The sequence below is a fragment of the Calliopsis andreniformis genome, chromosome 2 (genome assembly GCF_051401765.1).
Source record: "Calliopsis andreniformis isolate RMS-2024a chromosome 2, iyCalAndr_principal, whole genome shotgun sequence".
Lineage (NCBI taxonomy): Eukaryota > Metazoa > Arthropoda > Insecta > Hymenoptera > Andrenidae > Calliopsis > Calliopsis andreniformis.
Genome location: NC_135063.1, coordinates 2,552,685 through 2,569,738, shown reverse-complemented (window position 1 = coordinate 2,569,738; position 17,054 = coordinate 2,552,685). Strand labels below are relative to the sequence as shown.

At 29.8% G+C, this 17,054-nt stretch overlaps 6 protein-coding genes across 13 annotated transcripts; 2 read left to right on the top strand and 4 right to left on the bottom strand.

Moving 5' to 3' along the window:
* Positions 1–657: 657 nt before the first annotated feature.
* On the bottom strand, positions 658–1,965 carry Pgls (6-phosphogluconolactonase). 2 transcript variants are annotated; one of them, XM_076390513.1, is made up of 4 exons: positions 1,827–1,965; positions 1,235–1,435; positions 879–1,162; positions 658–795 (listed from the first exon to the last, which is right to left on the bottom strand). In XM_076390513.1, exons 1-4 carry the CDS (start codon positions 1,945–1,947, stop codon positions 685–687), a joined length of 717 nt encoding a protein of 238 aa, XP_076246628.1. In that variant the 5' UTR covers positions 1,948–1,965; the 3' UTR covers positions 658–684. The 2 variants fall into 2 exon arrangements, with proteins under 2 accessions (XP_076246628.1, XP_076246637.1); XM_076390522.1 differs by having other exon boundaries at positions 1,721–1,931.
* Bem46 (abhydrolase domain containing 13-like protein Bem46) lies at positions 1,920–4,436 on the top strand. Of its 5 annotated transcripts, none has more exons than XM_076390467.1 (6): positions 1,920–2,052; positions 2,492–2,812; positions 2,890–3,121; positions 3,193–3,386; positions 3,453–3,613; positions 3,689–4,436. In XM_076390467.1, exons 2-6 carry the CDS (start codon positions 2,647–2,649, stop codon positions 3,959–3,961), a joined length of 1,026 nt encoding a protein of 341 aa, XP_076246582.1. In that variant the 5' UTR covers positions 1,920–2,052; positions 2,492–2,646; the 3' UTR covers positions 3,962–4,436. The 5 variants fall into 5 exon arrangements, with proteins under 5 accessions (XP_076246582.1, XP_076246615.1, XP_076246591.1 ...); XM_076390500.1 differs by having other exon boundaries at positions 1,970–2,052; positions 2,676–2,812; XM_076390476.1 differs by lacking the exon at positions 1,920–2,052 and adding an exon at positions 2,118–2,402.
* Positions 4,437–4,657: 221 nt separating this feature from the next.
* Positions 4,658–6,752, bottom strand: LOC143186717 (uncharacterized). The gene is made up of 4 exons (XM_076390441.1): positions 6,656–6,752; positions 5,425–6,521; positions 5,167–5,354; positions 4,658–5,069 (listed from the first exon to the last, which is right to left on the bottom strand). Exons 1-4 carry the CDS (start codon positions 6,750–6,752, stop codon positions 4,790–4,792), a joined length of 1,662 nt encoding a protein of 553 aa, XP_076246556.1. The 3' UTR covers positions 4,658–4,789.
* A 65-nt stretch (positions 6,753–6,817) lies between these two features.
* On the bottom strand, positions 6,818–8,756 carry LOC143186725 (uncharacterized). The gene is made up of 3 exons (XM_076390454.1): positions 8,479–8,756; positions 7,015–8,331; positions 6,818–6,946 (listed from the first exon to the last, which is right to left on the bottom strand). Exons 1-2 carry the CDS (start codon positions 8,545–8,547, stop codon positions 7,102–7,104), a joined length of 1,299 nt encoding a protein of 432 aa, XP_076246569.1. The 5' UTR covers positions 8,548–8,756; the 3' UTR covers positions 6,818–6,946; positions 7,015–7,101.
* Positions 8,757–9,141: 385 nt separating this feature from the next.
* Positions 9,142–13,416, top strand: LOC143187474 (armadillo repeat-containing protein 8). Of its 2 annotated transcripts, none has more exons than XM_076391687.1 (8): positions 9,142–9,290; positions 9,417–9,490; positions 9,806–10,256; positions 10,325–10,819; positions 10,882–11,173; positions 11,471–11,994; positions 12,184–12,350; positions 12,495–13,416. In XM_076391687.1, the coding sequence occupies exons 1-8, from the start codon at positions 9,264–9,266 to the stop codon at positions 12,529–12,531; spliced, it is 2,067 nt and encodes a 688-aa protein (XP_076247802.1). In that variant the 5' UTR covers positions 9,142–9,263; the 3' UTR covers positions 12,532–13,416. The 2 variants fall into 2 exon arrangements, with proteins under 2 accessions (XP_076247802.1, XP_076247804.1); XM_076391689.1 differs by having other exon boundaries at positions 12,184–12,394.
* Ica69 (islet cell autoantigen 1-like protein) lies at positions 13,298–15,812 on the bottom strand. 2 transcript variants are annotated; one of them, XM_076391697.1, is made up of 6 exons: positions 15,562–15,812; positions 15,052–15,320; positions 14,649–14,991; positions 14,293–14,568; positions 13,590–14,223; positions 13,298–13,438 (listed from the first exon to the last, which is right to left on the bottom strand). In XM_076391697.1, the coding sequence occupies exons 1-6, from the start codon at positions 15,570–15,572 to the stop codon at positions 13,319–13,321; spliced, it is 1,653 nt and encodes a 550-aa protein (XP_076247812.1). In that variant the 5' UTR covers positions 15,573–15,812; the 3' UTR covers positions 13,298–13,318. The 2 variants fall into 2 exon arrangements, with proteins under 2 accessions (XP_076247812.1, XP_076247816.1); XM_076391701.1 differs by having other exon boundaries at positions 15,707–15,768.
* Between the last annotated feature and the right edge of the window lie 1,242 nt (positions 15,813–17,054).

The following is a 17,054-nucleotide window of genomic DNA, read 5'->3' as shown; positions in this document are numbered from 1 at the left end:
TTAAAATAATAAAAATGAATTTACTTGTTGTTTACATCAAATGTAGCTTTTATTAAAAAGTTGTTACAAAATAGAAGCTGATTAGAGTGAACATATTTATTATTCTAAAATGTTCCTATTTCTATACTTAAATAAAAATAAATATTACTATATTGATATATTTTTAAAAAGAAAATAGATTAAGAAATCAGTAGACAATGTATGCTAAATGCTTGTACATTTTTTAGGAACATGGTAAATTTTTTATTTTATTACAGAAGATATTTGTTTTTTGTTTGAATTGATAACAGTTTTTACTTTTAATTTATCAAATTTATTAGTTGAAATAATTCTATTAACACAATTATTGTGATAAAAAATGAATTAATGCAAATGTATTTTTTTCTTACTATATTGTATATCTATTTCATGTATACAAATATAAATGAAAAAATAATATATCAGTACACCACTGAACTAACGTACAATGGAATAACTTAAATATATTTTGGACAACATCTTATGTCACATTGAACAAATATCATCTTTGAGCAACAAATTACCAGTAATTCTTTAATTAATTGCTCATCTAGTAGACGTTTTAAGTAAAATGCGCATATGTATACAAAATGGTAAGCTCAAGAAATTTGAGCATCAAAATATGATATCAATGTGGAATGTCGCAATCAAATGTACTGAAAACATTTAGGCTGTATTTAAGAATTTTGCAGCATCTTCATCTAAAAGCCAATATAATTCTCCATTTTGTGGTTGTACACGAGCAGCAGGTAAACTTTCTTTATCTTGCAATATTTTCTGTGAAACAAATAACAATATAAGTAAAATATAGAGCTTATAACCTTGAAAATTATTTTCTGAAATCTCAATAAAATAGTCACCTTAACAACATCTGCTTTGCTAGATCCAATAACAGCAAATATGCACTTTTTTGCATTGTTTATCACAGGGAGAGTAAGGGTAATACGACAGGGAGGTGGCTTAGGAGAATCATTAATAGGACAGACCCATAAACTGGTTTCATTCAAAAGTTTATGATTAGGAAAGAGTGAACATGTATGTCCATCTGGACCTAATCCCAAAAGCAACACATCAAAACATGGAACCCGATCAGGTGGAAAGAACACAGACATCTTCTTAATATAATCTTTCGCAGCTTCTTCAGCTATAAATAAGATAATCAATATGATTATATAAGTAGTACTTACAAAAAGAGTAATAATATATTTATATTTACCAGATAGATCAGGATCGATTTTTATAAACTGATCCTCAGTTACTGGTATTTTACCAATTAATTTGGCTTTATATTCTCCATAAGTTGAATCATTACTGTCAAAAGGAACAATTCTTTCATCACAGAAAAAGAAATACCATTTACTCCAATCAGTAGTTATGTCAGGTAAACTCTGTGCCAATAATTGTACCATAGATCCTCCTAAGAAAAAGAAATAAATTTAGTACATAAAATGATTCTTATTTTTCAAAAACATAATTTCAATATAAATGTATATTTTACAAATACATATAAAAGGAAGAAAATAAACCAAATTTAAAAAATAATATTTACTGTATTTGTAAAAATTTACAACAACGCTATAATTAGTAAAAAATTATTTAAATAAATCCACAACGTTTGATATCCACGTTTTGCATTATTCATAACCTATAAAGTAATACATTTCAAGTCGTGTAATATTGCAAAGTTTTGTTTAAAATGTACCTGTTTGAATGAAAGGATATCAACGTACGCAATTGATAATCAACCATACTTTCTGTCTTATTTTGAAAACGATAAATTAAATCGATATTTATTCGAGACATGTCACCTGATAATCCAACTTTGAATGTATCACCACCTGCAAGTGCCTCATCGGCACTTGTTTGAAGAAGGTTAGACAAACATGACACTACGAGTCCGTCCCGAGGTTGGATTAATATTTTTTCCATTATTCACGGGCAGTTTCTAAGCGGCTCGTGAATTTATGAAATTGCACATAAACGAGGAACTCGACACGGAGAGTGGAACTTAAGTGCTGAGTGTAAAGATGCAAGGTAGTATTAGTTATATAGCATCGGATTAACAGTAATCAGAATACAGCATTGGACATTCACGATGACACGTGATAAGCTCACCGATGGCTATACTTTGAGCGTTACCATGATCACATTTTCAGTTTGTTTCACATAAGAACATCCTTATTATCGACATGAGATCGCAATATGGAGTATGTTGTTTATTCCAAAGAAAAAAATTCGTAATTTTATACTTAATGATAATATGCTTTACTGATATAACCTATGCCCGGATATATCGGTTTCAATATCAATTTTTGATCGATGCTTCTTAATTCTTTCGAAATCGAAGCGATTTCATTCTCATTATACATATATCATACCAATAAGTATACTTGCAATGCAAAACACATTTGTTCGTTTATTCAAATAAAGTCGAAAATTGCATAGTGTGTTCTAAAAAAATGAATTTTAATAGATATTTTAGGTTATGAGATTTCTAATGATAACTGGAATACTTGACTCAATAAAGTATTATGGTCAAGTCAAAATGCATAACAGAATGTATTTTGTGAATGTAAAAGTACATTAGATGAATGCTAGTTAATTATTTAGAGGGTCTACATAGCAATAATGTCGTTTTGTGTACGACTTGCTCGCAGTAAGCCCATCCGTATATTAGGAGGTATAGCAATGAAATGTTGGGCTTTCTCTGGAACATATATACTTGCTTGTTTTCTTTTATATTGGTTATATGGTGGAATATGTGCTTTCTTTCTTCTTTGTTTCGCTACAACAGGTAAATTCATTAATCTTACACAATTGAATTATATTATTTTAATAGTATTAAATTCATAACTGTGATTACATTTACAGGTATATTGTATCATAGAGAAGATCAGCTTGTATATCGTCCTGAGTGGCCAGCTAATTCTCGAGTATATGTTCCTGCACCTTCATTATTTGATTTACCTTATCAAAGTATATACACTAGATCACAAGATGGTACAATGTTACATATGTTTTTTATCTCACAACCAAAAGACAAAGTAAAAAAGGTGCCTACCTTATTATTTCTTCATGGTAATGCTGGTAACATGGGGCATAGGTCAGTATTTACATTTTAACTGCATGGTCATTGTTTTAAAATTTAAGATAATAATTCTAGGACTGTTAAAGGCTTCAAAATGCAGTTGGATTATATCGTAATATCCAATGTAATATTTTAATGCTGGAATATAGAGGATATGGATTATCACAAGGATCACCATCCGAAGAAGGTTTATATATGGATGCTAGAGCTGGAATTGATTATTTATTTAGTAGGACTGATATAAATACAAATGAAATCATTGTATTTGGAAGATCATTAGGTAATACGTGTCTAGACTAGATAATGTTTACTAAAAATTGTACTTTATCTGTATTGATATTTATAGGTGGTGCAGTAGCCATTAATCTAGCCACAAAACCAGAGAATTCTCAGAGAATTTGGTGCCTTATCCTTGAAAACACTTTCACCAGTATTCCTGATATGGCTGCATTACTTTTTGGATTAAAATTTTTACAATACCTGCCACTTTTTTTATACAAAAATAAGGTATATCATCTTAATCATATTTTGACTTTTTCAAATGGTCCATAAACATACAACTAAATCATATTATATTTATAGTATTTATCTATTCTCAAAGTGCGGTCATTAATGGTACCTACGTTGTTCATTTCTGGGCTAGCAGATACGTTAGTGCCACCACGTATGATGCAAGATCTTTATAAAAATTGTAGAAGTTCTTGTAAAAAGATTCTTCCTATTGTTGGAGGTACCCATAACGAAACATGGTGTCAACCAGGATACTATCAGAATATATGTAATTTTGTAAATGAATTAAGGGAAAATCCTCCTGCACAAGTGACATCTAGTCACTGGCAAATAGACGATATATAATTAAAAATTACAATGCTCATTTCACATCCAAAACGATAACTATATTTTAAATATTGTTCAATAGTAGATCGATATATTTTCAAGAATAAAAGACTTAATTTAATATAATTGATTATATTATCGATTTCAATTGTGATGATTAATTTAGTGAAAATGATAAATTAGCTCATAATTAACGGGGGATCAATCTTCTATTGAAGCATATTTACTGAATAATGGAAGATGTATGTAGTAAGGTAATGTTATTGTAAAAAATATCAATATATAAAATCATCGAATTATTATAATTCAGATTTGGTAAAAATATCGCTACTAAAATTTAAGAGTAATCTAATAAGAACTAACTCCTTCCAATGTGTATAGTGTTCCATCGGTATTCGTTCGTTTCATCTCAGAAGAATGTTTGTGCAGCATTAATTCAACATCGAAAATTGGCTGTTTTTTATATTTGAAAATACATGTATGTATATGATTATGCGAGTGTTGTATCTTTGTATGTATAAATTGTGCAATGTACGTGTGTATATGTATTTATTTGAACTTTTTTATGACATTACAATATACTTATACATATACATGTATATATGTACATATTCACAGGTATTTAATGAATTCAAAATAATAATTTTTTATTTATTCACTTTCTAATTTTCTAAATAATTTTAATTTCGACTAAGTCTAATAAGTCCTATTTTATCACATTTACAAAACTTTTGAAAGTAGACTTCAAATTTTTCTAAACATATGCGTTTTGTCACATTTTGTTTTACGAAGAAACTTCTGTATGTTAGAGAGAAAATATAAAATGTATGCACTAAATAACATATTTTAAAACTTTCTGTTACGTCTTCTTCTTTTGATTGATAGTTTCCATGTCCAAATAATACCTATTATTACTAATATTGTCAATACAGTTATAGCAGATCCTAAAATGATAAGCACATCACGACTAGAATCAAGTGTTATGACTTTATCATTATTCAGTACACTAGCAACACTTATTGTAAGTTCTTCAGTAAAATCTGTTACATTTCCACAAAAAACTTTATCTTTCCATCCATACCAATGCACCATTCTCCTATTTGATATTTGAAGAGGCCAAGTACACCTGAAAGAACATAATAAAAAGAATAAAATTAGTGATATACTTTTTTCATTTTTAAAAAAGATCATACATTAAAAACAATAATTATACAGACAAGTACCTTAAATTATTTAAAAGGTGGGGATGTGCAGAATAAAGATATGGTACTAAATCATTTAACATCCATTGTAGTGAACAGTTACATTTAAAAGGATTTCCTTGTAGATTAATTTTGTATATCATTGAAGTAGAATTATGCGCAATTAATTTTTGAGATATGTAAGTAATTTTATTATTACTTAAATCCAACTAGTAAAAATAAATATATCGTTTACTTATTATTACATAATGTATTTTATAATAAAGTTATAGGACTTACATAACATAGATTCTGTAACAAATGTTTTAAAGCTTCTTCGTGAACAAAAGATAACATTTTATTATTGGACAAAGTAATATTGACACAATTGTTTGGTGGTGCTATTAATTTTTTTAGTGTATCTTTTTCAATGGTTTTCAACAAACTTATGTTATTTGCGACAAAAGAATGCAATTTTAAATCAGAAGGAAATGTTAAATTTTTAATAGGATTGTTACTAACATTAAGTTGAAGCAATAATGGAAAATTCTTTATGGATATTGTTTCAGGAATGTAAGATAAGTTATTATAGGACACATCTAAAATTTTTAAATCCTCAAGTAAAATATCTGGAAAATTTGATAATAAATTTCCACTAACATTCAAATGTTGTAAGTGGTCTAGTATTGTTAAATTTGAATTTAATTTAGAGAGCTGATTGTATTCTATATTCAATACTTTGATTTTAGATGGCTCTGGAAATACTTCTGTGATAGAATTAAATCCAGAATATAAATCAATTAAAGATTTTGGAAATAATTTTATATGTAATGAAGTAAGAAAATTGTTATTTATATGAATTGTTTTTAAAGACTTTAAATGTATGAGAGCATCTTCTTCCAAAACATAAATTTTGTTAAATGATAGATCTAAATATTGTAGATTTGATAATGATTTGAAGAACATATTAGCTACACTGGAAATATTATTATACGATAAGTTTAAGAAAGTAAGATTTATTAGAGCTTTTTCTCTTTTATACTCTATTTCACTAATATGATTATAACTAAGGTCTAGTGACAATAATGCAGGAAGTACTTCTAATAATAAATCATTAAATACTGTCAATTTATTTTTGGAAAGATTTAAATCTTCAAGATTATCCAAATTTATGAAAAATTCTGTATATATATCTGTTATTAGATTTTCAGATAAATCTAATTTTTTTAAACACTGTAAGTTTTTAAGCAAACGTCCAGGTAAGTTACTTATGTTGTTATTTGATAAAATAAGTTTGTTGAATGTTGTACATTCTTCTAGCATTAACAATTCAAAATTGAGAACATCATTGCTTTCCAAATGCTTTCCTTGACAGTTGAGTACTGATCCTTCGTTTACTGCAATATACAAACTATAATTTACTAATATGCAATACTCAGTGAAAGTAAAAAATGACTATTCAGCTATTTTAACAAAAATTCTGTTAAAAAAAGTAAGATCTTAGTCATAGAAATGAAATGATTTTACTTACTTGTATTTGAACATAAACATGTTAAACAAATGTTACATACAGAACTTGATATTATACATAACAAGTAAAGTATAATTGAATGACTGTACATAAACATTGTACTATTAGTTATAATTCAATTTGTATCAAAAATATTTTATGCTTGAAGAATCACACCATGATTGCTATTACACCTCCTACACAGGATATGGTAAGAGTTTGACTTTACTTGTGATAACATATCTGATAGTGATGTTTAATCGGTGATTCTGTATTTACTTCAGAGTATCTACCTTGATACCTGGAATTGAACTATTAATCTTAATTTTAATATGACTCACGTCTTCTTTGTAAAATAAAATTTTATTTATATTTCATACATTTTAACATTACTGTAAAATGTCACAATATCAGTATCTTATTAATTGAGACAAATATTTTTGTTTTGAATAATAAAATATAATATATTATGATTTTTTAAAAAAGTTCATCAAAGTAGTTTGCTTAGTACTTTTTTTTCCTTTTATTTCTGGACGTGCTTCAGGTGTCACAGACTTTTTTGGTTGTTCTACAACTTCTGTTTCATCCTCAGAGCAACTTTCATAAACATGTTCTTTTTTTGTTACAAGATAACCATCCTCTTCAAACGTTTTATCTACCATCTTCAAAATTTTACGTTTTCCATCTTCAAACTTATTTCTTGGTGGAGGAGACTGTACCTTTACAGGAGAATGAGTTTCAGGAGATGGTGATTCTATTTCCTCTGCTCGTTCTTCATCAGATAATTCCTCATTACTAGAATCACTCAGTTGTTTAATGCGTTTATGCTTTTTTGCAAAGTTATTAGTTTCTTTACTTCGATTACGTTTTTTACCACGTGTATTTTTCTTTTGCTTAATATCTTTTTCCAGAACAATCTTTTTTTCTACATTTTCTTTAACAGTGGAAATCGTATTCTTCTTTTCTCCTGGAGATTCCAAATTCATATTTTTTTCATGATTTTTGCCTTGCAAGAAACTGTTAAGATCACCTTCCCGTGTAGTTTTTTTTGATGACTCAGGTATACTTTCCTTAGATGATAACTGCTTTGTATGATTAGAGGTATCCACTTTCATTTTTTCTATGGTAGATGACATAGATGAAGGACTTTTCTGCTTATTGTTCATCCTTCCAAACAAGTTATCAAAGCCCTTTTTTTGAGTACTCTTTTTAGAATTAATTAATTTCTTCTCTGGACTCTTTACTTTCTCTTTTTGAATGGATTCAAATTCTTTTTCAAGAGAGATAGATTTATTGTTGGGTACATCTTCAGATACACATGGTATTTCTGTAGATATAGTACCCCAACGTAATGTATGCATTTCTTCATCACTGCGCTCATTATTCTCAAGACATTTGATTGCACTGAATTTGATATCTCCATTGTCTGAGAGACCTAGTACCTGTATCTCAGGAAGTACTTTTTGCAGGCTATAAATATGTTCTGATAGTATTTTCGTAAACTTCTCTTTTGCTATTGATAAGTCTGTTTCTTTTACGACTTCAACACGCATGCCTCCATCATGCAGCAGACCCATTAATAAAAAAGTACAATCAAAACTTTTCTCTTTCTTATGTCTTTGCCAAAATTCCCATAAAACATGTTTTGCAATATTAACGTGAATTTCTAACTCTTTACTTAACCACTTGTATGTTACCTAAAATTATTTTAAATACTTGTGTATTTAAAAGATTTTTCATAGATCAATATAGAAATTAGAAAAAATAATGTTAATATACTATAAAATTTAAAAATTAAATACGAAATAGATGTTTTCAAAGGGCATATGTTCGGAAGTACGTACCAATTTATCATTATCGAATAAAAATCCAGCCACAGTTTCCAAATATTCATCCAAAGATTCAATAATCATGTTTCCTTAAGTTCTTAATACAATAATTGAACTTATATACAAAAAGTTATATACAAATGCAGTACTTCAAATGCTTCGCACTGTTATAGAATTTTTCTGACTCTGACTTCTTCTACATACGCGCGAAATTCTAGATTTCAAGACTCAAGATTACCAATAACAACATAAAAATCACTATAATAAAGTAATTTATAACATTTTAGAAATAATTTTTAAATTATGAAACAGATGATCTGACAATGCGTTATGATAAAAAGAGATTCTTAAATTTCGTGTGTCACATTTTATATTATACATATATATATTGATATGTAGGAGAAATGTTATTGTCGTATTTTGCAGGTTTTATATTTTTATTATGATTTCTTCCTGAAGTATTTATAGATTTTTTGTTATGTGACATTTTAGCCTTATTTTTATCCAAAGAACTCATTGACAGAATTTGAGCGGAAAACTGTGGCACACCTTGTATAATTCGTCTAGTAGAATATTTGAAAACATTTTACTATACGTATAGTGATCAAATTTCGTGGTAGTGGTAACACTAAAAAATTCGTAAAAACTTTCAGAACGCGAATCCTGCCAAATGGAACAGCCAGCGTTCACGTAACAAACAAACCGAATTGGATGGTTCCTCGTGGTGATCAATTGATAGTTTCGGAATTGGTGTGTGTAAACGTTGTAATATATTTATGTAAAAACGAGAAAGAGTAATTATGGTCTCGGTGATGCAACCGTTCATGGTAAGTGGACAATATTTAAAAGGCAGACGCTTTACCGGTTTCCTTCTGCATTTGACAATCACGATTCATCTTTCAATTCGTATTGTAAAATTCTAAAAAGTAAATGACTATTTCATTGTGTCGTAGGATGTTGAGAGCTCGAGAAGTTACATCGATGAATTGTACTCGCCAGATCCCCAAAAATGCTTGGAAGCTATTATGTGAGTATGAATGATACCTAACCTCTAAAATTGTTCATTAAAAGTTACTGTTTCTCAAAGTCGTTATAGTTTATAATGTACTAAAAGCAACTAAGGCAATAACATTACTAAAACAACTACAACATATATAAATTTTCTTTGTTATTTCTAAAAGCCTATAACTTTTTTGTAATCAATATATATAGGGTGTTCCAAAATTTTTTAACTAAATATGTCAATATATTCTATATAAAATGTATTGATACAGTTTGGTTGGTAAATCTTAAAATACTGAATATATATAACTTCTAATTCAGATTTATTTGCTTATTCTAGATGTCTCAAGAATTCTGTCATTGGAAGTAATAGACAAAAAGGTTCTGTAATAGCTCAAGGTGTAGTACCTCGGTTATTGCAACTCCTTGGTGATTTGACAGGCACAATTGGAGATCGCATAAGACTAGAGTCTGCAGTAACTTTGGGTTCTTTAGCCAAAGGAACAGATCAGCATGTGTTGGCACTCATAGATCTTGGTGTAGTGCCATTGCTTTTTCAGGTTTTATTATCTACACCCATATCAGATGCACCACCAGAAGGAAAACCAAAACTAACAGATTTGTTAAATGAGGCATGCTTACGTTGTTTACGAACAGTATTTCAACATCCAGCAGCTCCAGTTCATTCAATTTATCAAGATCCTGCATTGGTACCAAGATTGGTGTCGTTGGCAAATAGATCTGTAACTTGTCAAATTTGTGTAGCAACAATTTTGACAACAGCATGCAAGGTAAACAACAATAAAATGAAACACAATAATATACGATTCTTAATATTAATTTGTATAATTTCCATTAGACAACAGAAGAGCAAAATGCATTATCCAAAGGAGGTGCAGTCGAAACATTAGCAATGCAACTGGATTCACCATTACCAGATGTGCAATTATCAGCTTTGGCTTGTTTAGCAAATATGTGTTACAAAAATTATAGGGTATGCGTTATGGTTGCTTCAGCAACAACCAGTAATACAATGCAAGGCAGACTTGTACCTGTGGCATTGGGACAATTAATGGGTCGTGATAAAAGCTCGTTAATTCAACTCGAAGCTGCAAGATGTGTTACATATATGCATAGAACTGGAGTTTTATTATGTAAAGATCCAAGAATCATATATCGTGCTTTACCTTGTTTGGTAAGACTTTGTCATCGAGATCGTCCACCGCGTGAAAGAGTAGCTGCTGCCGAAACCTTGGCTTTTCTTACCGAAGTAAACACTGAATTGCAACGTTTAGCTTCTATTAGTAATCATTTAATTCCCACTCTGGCAGAACTGTTGCGACCTCATCCCCATGTAAGTACAACGCACTCGTTAATATATTTCTTGAATGTATCTGAAATTGTTTATGTTTTTAGGTACAAGATGCAACATTAACGCAAGATATGCGTCAAGCAGCATTCAGGGCATTTGCATCTCTTGGTGCGAATGATGAAGATATTCGAAAGCGTATTATTGAAACCGAAAGTCTCATGGAACAAGTGGTATCAGGTCTTCAAGATCCGGGAGGCTCTCATGTACGTTTGGCAGCAGTTAGATGTCTACATTCTCTGTCTAGAAGTGTTCAACAACTCCGAACAACTTTTCAAGATCATGCAGTTTGGAGACCATTGATGCAATTATTACACGGAGCAGACAAGGGATTGGAGGGTAAAATATGATACTACCTTTATCGTTAATGTTCATATAAGAAATGTATATTGCATTAGATTCATCATTTATGATTACTGAATCAATGTAATTTTGACAAGGTTATTTCACCTTTGAAATCATTTTAACTGTTCTTACTAAAAGTTTCTAAAACTGTTTAATATTTTTGTACTTCCCTTGAACATAAGATATACAATTTTGAGATAAAAAATAAATATTTATCCTAATAATTGTTAACTAATTATATTATTAGTAATATTCATTATCATTAATTATTAATGTGGTTATATCATATAGGTAGAGGCGAAAGTGAAGTTGATTTATTAACTGTTGCCTCGAGTACTTTATGTAACTTGTTATTGGAATTTAGTCCAAGCAAAGAACCAATTCTTGAATCTGGTGGAATAGAGTTGCTGTGCTCACTCACTAAACGGTGTACACCAGCGTTACGATTGAATGGAATCTGGGCTTTGATGAATGTGGCTTTTCAAGCTGAACAACAAGTAAAATTACAGATTTTATCATGTCTGGGAACTGATCAAATTTTTTGTCTTCTGGCTGATCAAGACATACCAGTTTTAATGAAAACGTTGGGTTTATTACGAAATTTGCTGTCAACAAAAGCGCACATTGATCGCATAATGGGTGAACATGCTGCTCACGTTATGCAAGCTGTTATACTAGTTCTAGAAGATCCAGGACATCCAGCGGATGTAAAGGAACAAGCGCTCTGCATTTTAGCAAACGTAGCTGATGGAAATAGAGCAAAAGATCACATTATGGCTAATGAAGATGTGCTTAAAAAACTTATGGATTATATGGTTCGTAAAAGAGAGAGAAAGAGACTATTTTTAATTGCACTTTTAGTATTTTCTTTTTGTTTATTAGAATAATACAGCATAAGCGTTTGTGTTTTATATCTTTTCTTTTTAATGATGTAGTAACTATAATGCAGCAACATTTTATTGAAGCAATTGCAAGAATTTATAATTTTTATGATATTAATTCAGATGCATAACAATGTAAAGCTGCAAGTTGCAGCAGTTTTTTGTGTGTGCAACCTAGTCTGGAGAGAGGAACCCGGAGCTGCTCAACGGCAAGCACGTTTAAAAGAATTAGGCTTTTATCGTATTTTACAACAATTACGTCATAGCAAGGATCTTCAGTTATTCGAAAAGTATGATAAATAATTACGTAATCATTTCTTACTAATCTTTGAAGGTGGTTAAATATTTCAATACATATTCCAGACAATGTTTAGTAATTATTATAAATTATGAAAACATTTCATTTTTCTTAAGACACGTCTGTTTTATTTCAGGGTCAGAACTGCCATGGCACAATTCTATGATGCCTAAACTTGTACCACGTTGCCGACAAAAATTAGGTTTTTTGATTTAGAGTTCTTTTATACTCGAAATACAATTATATTTTTGTGTTAACACTGTGATCCTGTACTTTGTTAATGCATAAGCATTTTATATTTATATAGAAAAGATACAAAAACGATATCCCTGACGATGTAATTTGTTTATGTTATATTTATTCTATTTAAAAGAGAAATCAGTATGCGATGTGTCTGTATATTTAAGAAAAAAGGGTATGCAGTGCATAATAATTACTTTACAAATTTTCTAAACATGGATTGTTCGATATATAATAATGATATATTAAAGAAATTGATTGAAAAGGTTCAAACTGTGAAGTAATAACAAATTACAAATATTTGTATAATATACTTTGAATGTCTCTAAGCATATTTTATTATAAATGCATGTAGGAAAGTTAATAACTATTTATTATCACGAACAAATGTTTTTTAATGTATTTAAATGAAATATTTGACTAGCACAGCTTTACAAACTATGAGATTTTACATCTTTGGTACGGATTTTAATAAGATACTTACGAAATTTAAATATTTTTGATTTTTATCGTTTTTTTTTTTACTATTTTCATCAAAATCTAACGAATTCGGAATGTTAAATTTTAAACAATAAATATGAAATATCGATGTAAATATATGAAATGGATAATGGTTCGTTATCCTGTTTGATAAAAATAAACTCTGCATCTTTTCTGATTGTTGCTATAGATTGCAACTAATCATGTATCGCAGTAATGCGATACAAGCACTGCAAAACATTAAGCAGATGCGTTACTATCATTGGAAAGATTTTCCATTGGGTTATTAGCCAATGGATCTAATTCGGCAAATAAATCCAACCAGGAATTCCCCTTTTGTTTTCCAGTCTTATTCTTTTTCTAAAATCAAAAAGAATATAAATTCCATGCTAATATCTTAATTCAAATGATTATTTTCTTATGATATATTATTCTTCCATGTGCTAAAATAACATTGAAAGCAATAGAACAGATGTTTAGGAGTTAACAAATATTATTTGTTCTTACTTACTTTCTCGCCTGTATTATTAACAGGCATAGTTTTTTGTCCAACACCAAGTGCTGCATCTCCTAAACTTTGTTTTAAAATATTTGGTGGCAAAAAAGTATCATTGGATAATGCCTCCCATTCTGCGCTGATGCTTTGTTTATTATCACTAAGAATATCATTTAAGAGGACCATGTTTTCAGATGTAAGAGATTGCAAAGATTGTTCTTGATCTTGTGCTTCTAAAGCATAAAGACTAGTCAGGTTAAAATTTGTGTCAGACTTATCAAATATGTTCAATCCCGAACTTTGCTCATCGAAACTTTTGTCGATTTTGGACTGTTTTCCATCGTGTGTATTACTAGTTAAATGTTCACTGTTAGAACACAGAGAAAGGTCGCTATCTAAAACTAAATTATCAAAAAGCTGACTAAGGTCCTCCTTATGCTGTATAGTAGAAGTGGATTGTACAATTCCATTTTTTGAAGAAATGGAGTTCGTATCTAATTCTTCCAATTCTAACATATTCTTTGAATCACACTCAATATCCAACAATTTTTCATCTTGTTTATTATTTTCAAATGTATTTTCTGTGGCTGGTGTTACTTCTTCAGCCTCCTCTACACTATCATGATAATCCATATCAAAAAATGATAATCTATAGAAGAAAATTTTGTTATTAAAATAATGCCTGCTATACTAAAATATTTTTAAACTTATAACTCACTTGTTTTTATCATCAGGATCATCGTCACCTCCGGTTTCTTGAGCTAATTTACTTGAAGGTTCAGCTAGTTCTCTCACAACCGTGAAATCGTACCGTTGATAGCCCTTAAAACTGTTTGCTATTGTGGAATATGCTTGTGCAGATTTTTTAGTAAAGTTCAGAAGTGTGCTCTGATATAAAACTAAAGCATGACTGAACATATTGCACCTTGCTGCTGCAAGTAAATCCACTTTTTGGAGGCAATCCAAGGCCAAGGTATCAAATACCGTTTTACCTCTGTATTGATAAAAATGTAATAAATATAAGTCATATTAATTTAAAAATGTCTGATTAGATGTATAAGAAGTAGGACATACTGTCTAACACGTGTTTGAACTTTACGAAATCTTTCCAATTGTTTTGATGTATCAGGATCTAATTCTTGCGAAATATTTTTCATCCAAGATAAAGCAGCTCTGTACTCTGTGCGAGCTTTCTCCATTGCTTGAACATTTTGCAATGTATCTTCAATAGCTCTCTGCCTGAATGTTTCCACTTCTTGATACAATCGACCAAGTGGGGCTCTCAGTGCAAGTCTTTGTTGACCAGAATAAGATAATGATTTTCCAACTGCTGACATCATCTTTCCAGCTCTAGTTTTGTCTTGCTTTCCAGCATCTTTAAGGAATCGTCCCATTGCATTTTCTTCCTGTGCAAGATCTATAAAAAATTTCGTAAATCAATGCTCTAGTTATTTGTAACTGTATAATTCAAACTTACTGCATAATCTTTCTTGATATTTATCAATAACTCTTTGTAAATAAGAACAAGAGTCTTGAATATTACGAAACAATTCCAATTTAGCATCCAGTTCAGCATCAGATGCTATTATACACTCATCTTCCTTCTTCCCTAACTTCCGTGATAAAGCTTGCTTTGTAACCCAGAATTGATGTTGCATTTTTGTAATGGCAGAATCATCATGCATATTGGTCCTTTGAACCCAACAATCAAAAGCATTTCCTGATAGACCTGGTCCGTTTCTATTACTACAAATTACAATACAAGTAAAAAACAATCAAACAAAAACATTTTCGTAAATAATATTCATGAAAAAATAGATAAACGAAAACACTGGCTAAACATATAATTGCTTTCAATGCGTGGGTAGGTATCTTATCTGCCACGAATGATAAACTATCGTATATTGTATGAATTATATGCAACAGTCGAATAGAATTAAATTTGATGGAATAAAAATTATTTCGTAAAATTCGTCAAAACACTTACTATGTGTTCATGATGGAAGACGTTGGTTTAATACGCGCGTAATGGTTAATACTATAGCTAGACGAATCTTGAACAATTTCTAAGCGTGGCTTACAATAAAATGAATGACGTACATATATATGCCTTTAACACACATCATCAGTACCTTCAAACCTTCAAAAGAATTAAAAGGACTTTCCCACTTTAATAATACTGATAAGAACATCAACATATACTTCCACTGTCAATCTGACAGATCGAGAGAGCAGGTATCCAATATGTGTGAAGTTTACTACTGATTTGTCACCTACTAACAAATTCATTTAAATGTGATTCTCATGAACGCGATGGTAATGAAATTCAAAAATAATTTGGTAACATATGGAATTTAACATAACAGATTTTTTTATTAATAGGTACGATTGACAATTTTTTGAAAGAACTGAATGATTTAAAAACAATGGGAGCTAATAAAACCAGATGAGATTGTAAAAATGATTTTAGTAATTAAAATAAAGGAAAAGCCAATAAATCTAACTACTTGTGGGAATCAATTGGCGTTTTTGGCCGACTAGTGGTGTAGATTGGAAGTAATGTTAAAAGAGGGCAGAGAAGTTGTCCTATAGTCCTATCTGTTGTTTGTAGGTCGTCGTGATGAACGTAGATCATGAGTAAAAACAGCAAAAAGGCAATGGCGGCTATTCCTTAGAAGGCCACCAAATTCATTATGAAATATTTCGAAAAAATGTGATCTATGCGTCCACGTTCTACTAAAATCAATTCGAGGTACGTGCCGGTTGTCCTTTCGTTAAATTGGTATTTTGTGGATCAAAATGTTTGATATATTCTGGAGGATGCCACATGCAACCACATGTGGATTTAGAATTAACGAATACTTTATTAGAAAAACATAACTAAATGAAGACTGTAATTTTATTTATTTCTTCAAGCTTTCATTACAAATGGTATTAAAAGCCACATTAAGTGGGAGAGAAATTTTGTCGACTAACTTTGTTTTTGTTCTTACTTCACCTGATTTTACATCGAATCTTCGCCCATGATTGAAAAATAAAACATTATACAATTAATTATAGTCATGTTTTATGTACGATATTTATTTACGATCATAGAATTTCAATATGATTTGTTAAATATTTGTGCACGTGTTAGTACTTAAATGTAAAATTGAAAACAAACGTTTTGAAGTATAAACGACACAGTTTCCATTCCTGATAGAAAAGGAAGATTCAAAATTTTCACGACATAAAATTCATTCTTAGAAATGTATATTTTGTACATATCAAGTAAGAATTGTGTAATTATACATATTCAATAATTTATATTTCTTGCACTTTTTCAGTGCGTATATTATTGTATTGTTAAATTATGATTAAAAGTTACTTTTTATTTCTTCAGTTGATATTATCTTCAAAAAATTTTTGTAATTATTTTACAAAAGTAAAATTTTTATTCTACTTATTTTCTGTTATTGTTCTATACGTGACTGTATTATA

Coding starts and splice junctions, on each gene's coding strand:
- Pgls (XM_076390513.1), bottom strand. CDS start 1,947: ATGGAAAAAATATTAATCCAACCTCGGGACGGACTCGTAGTGTCATGT. Junction 1,163..1,234: donor AATCGATCCTGATCTATCTG/GTAAATATAAAT, acceptor TCTTATTTATAG/CTGAAGAAGCTGCGAAAGAT. Junction 796..878: donor GCAAAGCAGATGTTGTTAAG/GTGACTATTTTA, acceptor TTTGTTTCACAG/AAAATATTGCAAGATAAAGA.
- Bem46 (XM_076390467.1), top strand. CDS start 2,647: ATGTCGTTTTGTGTACGACTTGCTCGCAGTAAGCCCATCCGTATATTA. Junction 2,813..2,889: donor TCTTTGTTTCGCTACAACAG/GTAAATTCATTA, acceptor TTACATTTACAG/GTATATTGTATCATAGAGAA. Junction 3,122..3,192: donor GCTGGTAACATGGGGCATAG/GTCAGTATTTAC, acceptor GGACTGTTAAAG/GCTTCAAAATGCAGTTGGAT.
- LOC143186717 (XM_076390441.1), bottom strand. CDS start 6,752: ATGTTTATGTACAGTCATTCAATTATACTTTACTTGTTATGTATAATA. Junction 6,522..6,655: donor ATGTTTATGTTCAAATACAA/GTAAGTAAAATC, acceptor TGTATATTGCAG/TAAACGAAGGATCAGTACTC. Junction 5,355..5,424: donor TGTTACAGAATCTATGTTAT/GTAAGTCCTATA, acceptor TATTTTTACTAG/TTGGATTTAAGTAATAATAA.
- LOC143186725 (XM_076390454.1), bottom strand. CDS start 8,547: ATGATTATTGAATCTTTGGATGAATATTTGGAAACTGTGGCTGGATTT. Junction 8,332..8,478: donor TATTCGATAATGATAAATTG/GTACGTACTTCC, acceptor AAATAATTTTAG/GTAACATACAAGTGGTTAAG.
- LOC143187474 (XM_076391687.1), top strand. CDS start 9,264: ATGGTCTCGGTGATGCAACCGTTCATG. Junction 9,491..9,805: donor AAATGCTTGGAAGCTATTAT/GTGAGTATGAAT, acceptor TGCTTATTCTAG/ATGTCTCAAGAATTCTGTCA. Junction 10,820..10,881: donor TGTTGCGACCTCATCCCCAT/GTAAGTACAACG, acceptor TTATGTTTTTAG/GTACAAGATGCAACATTAAC.
- Ica69 (XM_076391697.1), bottom strand. Junction 14,569..14,648: donor GTTCAAACACGTGTTAGACA/GTATGTCCTACT, acceptor TTATCAATACAG/AGGTAAAACGGTATTTGATA. Junction 13,439..13,589: donor TTAATAATACAGGCGAGAAA/GTAAGTAAGAAC, acceptor TTTTGATTTTAG/AAAAAGAATAAGACTGGAAA.